The sequence below is a fragment of the Mycetomoellerius zeteki genome, unplaced genomic scaffold, assembly GCF_001594055.1.
Source record: "Mycetomoellerius zeteki isolate Tzet28-1 unplaced genomic scaffold, Tzet1.0 scaffold267, whole genome shotgun sequence".
Taxonomy (NCBI): domain Eukaryota; kingdom Metazoa; phylum Arthropoda; class Insecta; order Hymenoptera; family Formicidae; genus Mycetomoellerius; species Mycetomoellerius zeteki.
The window spans coordinates 610,246-618,816 of record NW_017257246.1 but is presented as its reverse complement, the minus strand read 5'-3'; the positions used below and the strand labels follow the sequence as shown (position 1 = coordinate 618,816).

The 8,571-nt window shown below is 32.3% G+C and overlaps 1 protein-coding gene and 1 long non-coding RNA gene across 2 annotated transcripts; both read right to left on the bottom strand.

Moving 5' to 3' along the window:
- Positions 1–6: 6 nt before the first annotated feature.
- On the bottom strand, positions 7–893 carry LOC108724038 (uncharacterized). The gene is made up of 3 exons (XR_001936671.1): positions 841–893; positions 540–738; positions 7–87 (listed from the first exon to the last, which is right to left on the bottom strand). It is a non-coding gene; the product is annotated as an uncharacterized lncRNA (long non-coding RNA).
- A 1,152-nt stretch (positions 894–2,045) lies between these two features.
- On the bottom strand, positions 2,046–6,108 carry LOC108724039 (uncharacterized). The gene is made up of 3 exons (XM_018450175.1): positions 5,887–6,108; positions 5,740–5,802; positions 2,046–2,361 (listed from the first exon to the last, which is right to left on the bottom strand). Exons 1-3 carry the CDS (start codon positions 5,960–5,962, stop codon positions 2,168–2,170), a joined length of 333 nt encoding a protein of 110 aa, XP_018305677.1. The 5' UTR covers positions 5,963–6,108; the 3' UTR covers positions 2,046–2,167.
- Between the last annotated feature and the right edge of the window lie 2,463 nt (positions 6,109–8,571).

Genomic DNA, 8,571 nt, shown 5'->3' with positions numbered 1-8,571 from the left:
CCTCGACGGCGAATACCTAGACACTAACTTCCTCGACGGCGAACATGTAGACAACACCTGGATACCCACTTCTTCGACGGCGGACACCTAGATGCCTATTTCCTCGACGGCGGACACCTAGACACCCACTTCCTCGACGACGAACATGTAGACAACATCTAGACACCCACTTCTTCGATTGCGAACACCTAGACACCCACTTCCTCGACGGCAAATATCTAGACACTTATTTCCTCGACGGTGAACACCTAGACACCCATTTTCTCGACCGCAAACATCTAGACACCAACTTCCTCGACGGCGAATATGTAGACAACACCTAGACACCCACTTTCTCGATAGCGAACACCTAAACACCCATTTCCTCAACGGCGAATACCTAGACACCCATTTCCTCCACAGTGAACACCTAGACATTCATTTCCTCGATGGCGAACACCTAGACACCAACTTCCTCGACGGCGAACATGTAAACAACGCCTAGCACCCACTTCTTCGACTGCAAACACCTAGACACCCACTTCCTCGACGGCGAACACCTAGACGCCCACTTTCTCGACGGCAAACACCTAGACACCCATTTCCTCGACGGCGAACACCTAGACACCCATTTCCTCGACGGCGAACACCTAGACACCTAGACACTCATTTCCTCGACGGCGAACACCTAGATACCAACTTCCTCGACGGCGAACATGTAGATAACACCTAAACACCCACTTCTTCGACGGCGAACACCTAGATGCCTATTTCCTCGACGACGGACACCTAGACACCCACTTCCTCGATGGCGAACATGTAGACAACACCTAGAACACCCACTTCCTGGAAGGCGAACACCTAGACACCCACTTCCTCGACGGCGAACACCTAGACACCCATTTCCTCAATAGCGAACACCTAGACACCCACTTCCTCGACAGCAAATATCTAAACACTTAATTCCTCGACGACGAACACCTAGACGCTTAATTTCTCGACGGTGAACATCTAGACACCCTCTTCCTCGACGCGGTAAATACTTAGATGGATTATTCAATTCAACGACAATCTCAATATTTCATTTTAATTTTAATTAATAATTTGTGCCACGTACGCGTCACATGGTATCAATAGCTTGATGCACGGGGGGGGGGCTGCCTAGCAAACGTCCCGCGCCCCGCACACCGCCGCGGGCCTCATTACATCAAGTGGAATGTGCAGGCATCTGAGCGTCTCTACCGTCATCTAGTGCCAGGCGGTGCAAAAGGACATATCCCCTCCACGTATATGTGGTCGACGACGACAATAATAATGATCAAGACGATGACGATAATAACGACGTATCTGAATCTGAAAAAGTAGCAGTTCGGAACTTTGCGTCGTGATATCTCCGCTCGTAGGGCACGTAGAAAAAAATAAAAGCACTTTTATCACACAATCTATGTGGTGCCTATCGAATGAGCATATATAGAATTTGATCAGTTCAGCCGTTACCGAGATCCGATTGTCTCAGTCTGCCGCAACTCGTCGGTTCGCGTAAAAGAGGCACGGCAGTGTCGCTGCGCTTAGCTTAGCACCGAGACACTACCGTGTCTCCAGATATGTTTATAAATATTTATACATGTATGTATGTTTATACATATTTATGTATACTCATGCATGAAAAATGTTTTACCAAGCTTTTAAACGTAATTCGTAAATGCGTGCGTGCGTGCGTGCGTGCGTGCGTGCGTGCGTGCGTGCGTGTGTGTGTGTGTGTGTGTGTGTCTGATACACTTTTATCTTATTAATTTTAAATTGGAAAGACAAATAGCCATGGCAGATTGCAAATGTTTACAATTGGTTCAAAGTTCTCTTAACAAAAAGTCGTTGCAGATTGCGAGGAAAGCCCCATGATGGCTGTACCTTAAGGCTTATATGGTAGAGGCGCTTTAATCGGCCGTTAATTGTTTACGGATCAAAAGCATCGAAAACAAGCGGTCAAAAATTGGTTGATCAGAATTCGCATGCCACAAGAAATAAAATGGTACGGTATTTACCGTGAGTTCGCGCGTTTTGCCCTCACTATTGCCTACGAATGAACCGGCAGTGTACACCGCACGATAATCGTACAGACTTTAAGTATACCAAGCTCTAGGGTTCCAGGGCTCTCATTGAGCTCTCTGGCATCTGTAATAAAGCGTTGTTATGCAATTGTTAAGCAAATCAAGATACTACCTGCGAACGCCATCGAATTTAACAGTCCCTTGTCGAACATCGTTAACTGAAGATCACATTCGGCGGATGGTAGGACATAGGACATTGCTGACGATGAAAAGATACTGGAGAAGCTGGCCGGTAGCACCGCCAGTAATAGTAAATAGTTAAATTTTCCATATCCTGGCACATAGGTAAAAATATTTTAACGTATGTACATTGAATTAGTCTTGTTTTCAATGCGACAAATATTCATAATTAACACGTTTAACATCTTGAGGATCATCAATATAATCATCGATATAATAGAGGAAATCGGGGCTTGTTGACACAAAAGATAAGTTAACATTGCGTTTAGTTTATGTACCTATTTATCGATGAAAAAAGGATAAAATGTTACCGTAAAATATCTCTTTTATAATGTAAGCACTTTTCTCTAAATTTAATAAAGAAGTATTACAATAAAAAAAGAAAATTTGATTCAATAAGAAATATAATAAGTAATTATAGTCTTCAAATGTTTCAAAATTTCACACTACTTGAGAGAATAATTTAAATTTTAGAAAAATTAATTAAAAGAAAAGTTTCTCTGTCACTATACTCTACATATTATTTTAACTAATAACAGTAATAAATTAAGAAGCGTCATTTAAATGAATTTACAATAGTTCAACATCTTAACGTTCTGACCGTTATGGCGCTTCTTAATTTAATATTATTATGTTTAACATTAGCGGTCTTTCAATCTTATTATTGTTAATAACAGTAACTTTTTATAATGAAATAATAAAGTTAAACGTATGTAAACACATAAGGTACATATGTTAACTCAAACAAATGTTAAACAAACGAATTCGATTGGATGCACTCAGTGCATATCGGTGCACATTAGAGTCGTAGTATACAAATTAACATAAAAATGTGTCAAAGGTTTGCGGGTTATCGCCGTGTCGTGATCTATTGCTAATACCAATGTTTCGTGAATCTTGCCTTTCATTTCATCAGGGCGAGGAACGCACTGATATTGTATCAGTGCAGTGTGCTCCTCGTCCTAATAAAGTGAACGGCAAGGTTCATGAAGTAGGACACAGAGATAACTCGCAGACACTTTGGCGTCTCTGAAGAAAATACCCGCACTTTCTGTCCTTGGCTACAATGTAGCGTATTCTCATATTTTATTTACTAAAAAAAACTATGCGGTATACAGGATTATTCCTGGCGTAAAAATACAGAACAAGTCTCTCTTTAATATCGTTTAATTATAATAATTAGTTGTTTAAACGATCGAATACCGAAATTGTGAAAATTATGAATGAATCCTAGTCTTCCATATCGATATATGGATATACAGATATGTAGATATACATACATACAATATATATATATCTATATATATAATAATATTTCTAATATAATAATATATCTAATGTTTAATTAATCACATGCACATGCCAACAGAAATTTAATCACATTCTTTGATGTTTATGTGTTACAAATATTTATTAAAAAATTAAATAGATATATATCAATAGTTTATTTCTTTTGAAGATAAAAAAGGATGAGAATATTAAAAAAAGCTATTGCAGGACGATAAATGTATTATTAAATAAGTAATAGCAAAACTTATAAATTGTATGTAGGGAAGAGTTGTTAAATGTGTGATCTAAATTGTATCAATATTTTTACTTATATAAATAATAAGCAGCATTTGGTGCTGCAAAAATATGAAGTAAATGAAAAATATAGAGTATAATATAGGCAAAAATTTAATAGATTACATCTTGTATGCTAAACGGCACTTTAAAAAATCAATATTACATGCAATTGATATTAATTTTTATTGCTTCATATTACTGATAATAACCATGCAATGCTATTCTGAATTTTTATAATATATTTCTGAATTTTCATAAAATATTTATTATTGTAAAATATTTTACATTTATTGTGTATATACCTATTTGCAATTGTTTTAAAATTAAATCTATATATATACATATACTTCTATAAAATCTATCAAGTTTCTTAAATCGTAGCACCATAAATTTATTACACTGAATGATACTAATGTAAAATATTAACAGGGTTGGGTAAGTTAATGTTTTTTTTTAACTGAATAAAGTTAAAGTTAATGGTTTTACAAAATTAATAAAGTTAAGTTAAAAGTTGAAAGAATAAAAAATTAACTTAACGGAAGTTAAGTTAATATTAAATTAACTTAAATTTAAAAAAAATTAATTTCGAAAAAAATTATTTTTGAGATCAAAATTCTAATTTTTCTTAAAATGAGATTAAATAACAACTACAATATAGATTATTAAGTAAATTAAATTTTTAATTTTTTTTATTCACATATAATACAACATAACTTTTTAGGTTTTTACTTTTTAATAAACCTTAAGCCAATAAAAATGAACCAATTACAGTCAAATATTCTCCTCGCATTCGACTGTAATTGGTCAATTTCTTATGACTTAAGGTTTAAAACACCTATTGTATATCCGGACTAAGGCTTATGGCATAAGACATAAACCAGAGGATTGTATTAGCGCACGCGCACACACACACACACACACGCACACACACACACACACACACACACACACACACACACACACACACACACACACACACACACACACACACACCTTAAGAAATTACTTAAGATGGTCTTAAAATATGAACGGATTACGAATATACGACCTTAGTCTTATTATATTTTATTATTTTTCTAAGATATTTAAAAGAAATAAAAAGCATTTTTAACTTAAAAAAAAGTTAAAAAGTTAACGTTTAAAAGTAATTTAGTTACGTTAAAATTTAATGCATTTAAAATTAACTAAGTTAAGTTAAAAGTTATTAACTTTTTAACTGTTTTAACTTTTAACGTTTTAATTAGTTACTACCCAACACTGAATATTGATAATAGTAAAACTATACTATAGTAATAACTATAAATAAAAATATGTCAAAATTTAAAAAATATAAATTCGAGTCAGTTTTATTTTTATGTCCTTGCCTCTTTATTATGTATTAATTGTTAAATATTTGACATTTTTCGATAAATTACTAATAAAATAAATATTAGTTGATAATCCCCTTTATTAATCTTATACTTTTAATTATATTAATTCATAAATATTTAGATATTTAAATATTTAGATATTTTTAAAGACAGTGCAATTTACGAAACCCATATCATGAATGATTAAACGATCAATTGCCTAAATCATATCTTTTGCAACATATTGCAAAAAGGCTTAACTAAAGACTTAACTAAATTAATAATAGAAATTCAAAGGCTCATAACGGTTGAAGCTAGATCTTTGAATTTCTATTATTAATTATGTTTCTCATATAATACAGTCTAAAAATGTTTAAATTAGTGTTTAACTAAATTAATTTGTTATTGAAAGGTTAAACACATAATAATAGATATCTGAAGCATTAAGCTGCAATTTCCAATATTTATTTATGTACAAAAATCATTGTCAAAAGGAAAATATAATAAAAAGTGACTTAATTATTTGATAACTCTCCTATAATATATAATTTACTCACCTGTTGCTATAATTGCTCGTTCGAAGTCTGCGGGACCCGAAACCTCAGACTTTATTTCTTCACCTAGAAGCAGAAACAGCAATCAGTTATGGTAAACTCTAATGATATGATTGATTCAAATTTATATAATTAAAACTGAATTGGCACCTGATATATGGACCATACGTCTGTATCTATACGATCTATACACAGTAAATAGATTAACAAAGCGTCCAAAAACCATTTTTCTTGCCAATGATCGTCAAACTCAGACGTATTTGCGACTAGTTACGCACATATGATCGACTGATTCGTTGTACGTACGAGTTTATTGTGAACAACAATCAATATTGTCACGATAAATGAATGCTGCCGTTAATGGAACGTTAATGTTATGCTCAAAACAGGAACTATCTCCGTGGATGTAGTTTTCGATACCGTATCTGTTGTTTTCACTTGATACAAATAAACTGTTACATTTAATTAAAATAAATAATTTATAAAGGTGTTATTATACAATAACTGTGCAAGACAAATCTCTCATAGAATATACGTCAGACCACAATATTCTTTACACTAAACTATTACAAGATAACTTGTTGATATATATTTGAATTTCTATGTGATGAAGTTGTTGCATGCAGTTGCAAACAGTTACACAAGTTACCTTCACTAACACATGGAAATATATTCGCAATGCGGAAGAAGTTAAAATAATTATGATAATCGTTTTGCGACTTATATTAATTACGTAAAAATTTACTTCTCACGAAGTTTAGAATAAAATACTAAAGTTTGTTAGGTGTACTTCCAATTTGCATGATAATTCGAATTACTCTTAATCGCAATGTCATTATCTTAAAGTTAAAGATCACGCACAATTGGGAACATATAACGTCGATCAACACACGGATACCGTGAGACGGATCGAACTTGACTAACGATTTATTGACAGCATTCGTCCTAATATGCTACTCAAAATATAGTCAAAAGTCAAAATACGAGAATCTACACAAGAATTGTCCAAAATATATTTACAAACATTATCAAAATCTGAAAACTTTTTAGTAACTGATTGATGAAATTAATTGATAAGAGAAACTAATGCTCTTCGAACTTTCTTAATGCAATAAAATTATTAACTTTTAGAGAGATTTATCTTAATAATTATCTAATAATTAATTGCAATTAAGTTATAAACTTGAAATAAAGTGAGAATAAAAAATCTTTATTTCATTCAATCTTTATTTCACAAGTTTCCACCCAATGAAAAGTGTACTATTTGTGAAGAATTCGGACGATATGGAACTCTGCCCAGTCGACAAACAAAAGTAACATGAGATCAATGTTAATTGTTAATCATTAATGTAAAGAAATTAATGATTCATCTCATTATTCGATGCGTAAAAGTATTAAAATACGATTATCAAAAAATTAATACAGTTTACAAAGTATTAATTTTATATTTTATATCTATGTGTATAACTACTGAGTTTTCAATATCTCTATCTTAATACATTTATATATACAGAATAATTAGATGAATTACATTATGCATACAAAATATTTTTAATAAGCAACTATTATATTCTTTTACGTAGTTGCTATTATTAAAAGCTAAGGTCCGGCCGAGGTAATATTTTTCGCAATAATTAAAAATTTATTTACAGATTCTATTAGGTTAAGATTTCTACAATAGTTGTTTATTGAGCATCAAAATTTAATTTGTGATATTATTTCAGTAGTTTAGCTGCGTTTGTAAAGTCCGGAAAAATTTCGGCGCGTAGTGAATATGACTATAAATATGGTATATATGCAAGTACATATATAGATAATTCACAATTTGAATTATTTAAAAAGAAGCAATTAAAAATTTAGCTTCGACCGATAATAGGCCTTTATTACATATTATTAGTGAGTTCTGCACGTCGGTCCTATGAGATTTAAATTTGTTAAAAGCTAAGATTATGCGTTTAACAACATGAAATTGCATATTTCTTCTTAAGCAACTATATATGTGTTTTCTTTATACATATTGATTTATTCCATTATTTTGTGCATAAAAATTCAGGTACGATTGTAAAAAATTAATAGTTGATGAGATATTCTACATATTTCATATTACAATGTTCCAAAATAAGGCATAAAATATATTCCGTAAACTATTACTAAATTATAAAATTAAAATCAGAATCTGTATCTTCGACTATTCTTGATTTTTCGATATCTTTACTCTAATACTTTTATACGCAAAATAATTAATTGGAGGAGTCATATTATGCAAAAAAAAAATCTTACAAGTCCTTTATAAAAAATTACGAAAACCTTTATATAACCTTATAAAATTGATTCTTTCAAAAACCATTATTGCACTCCTTCAAGCGATGCAACTTTTGTTTGCAGAAACGTTTTTCCGTATTTTTCATATTTTTCGATAGATATATTTGATCCGGTACGTTTGAAATTTTTCGAATTACAAAGTTTTTGAAAGTTTTAAAATTTGCAAAAATATTACGATAGAGAATTTGGCGATAACTTGCCTTTAGGTTTCATTAAAATATTTTTTATTATATCGTCATTGGACGATTTACTTCCCTCGTACAATGTTTGGGTAAGATATATAGTACAGCGATTTGGAAGGCAGTAAACTGAATTTCCCATGACCAAACCACCATAACACGGTGTAATTCTTATTCATTGCTCTCAGCCGTTGCGCGTGCACCTTGAGAAGAATATTCTTTAGGTAGGTATTCTTTTTCAGTTGCATATGCAGAATGGAGCGCGACAACCTTTCAACTGATTAACCGATTTCCTACATATATAAATATAGTCGGCATGAAAGAAGTGCGAAGA

Coding starts and splice junctions, on each gene's coding strand:
- LOC108724039 (XM_018450175.1), bottom strand. CDS start 5,962: ATGGTTTTTGGACGCTTTGTTAATCTATTTACTGTGTATAGATCGTAT. Junction 5,803..5,886: donor ACGTATGGTCCATATATCAG/GTGCCAATTCAG, acceptor TTCTGCTTCTAG/GTGAAGAAATAAAGTCTGAG. Junction 2,362..5,739: donor ACGAGCAATTATAGCAACAG/GTGAGTAAATTA, acceptor CCTATGTGCCAG/GATATGGAAAATTTAACTAT.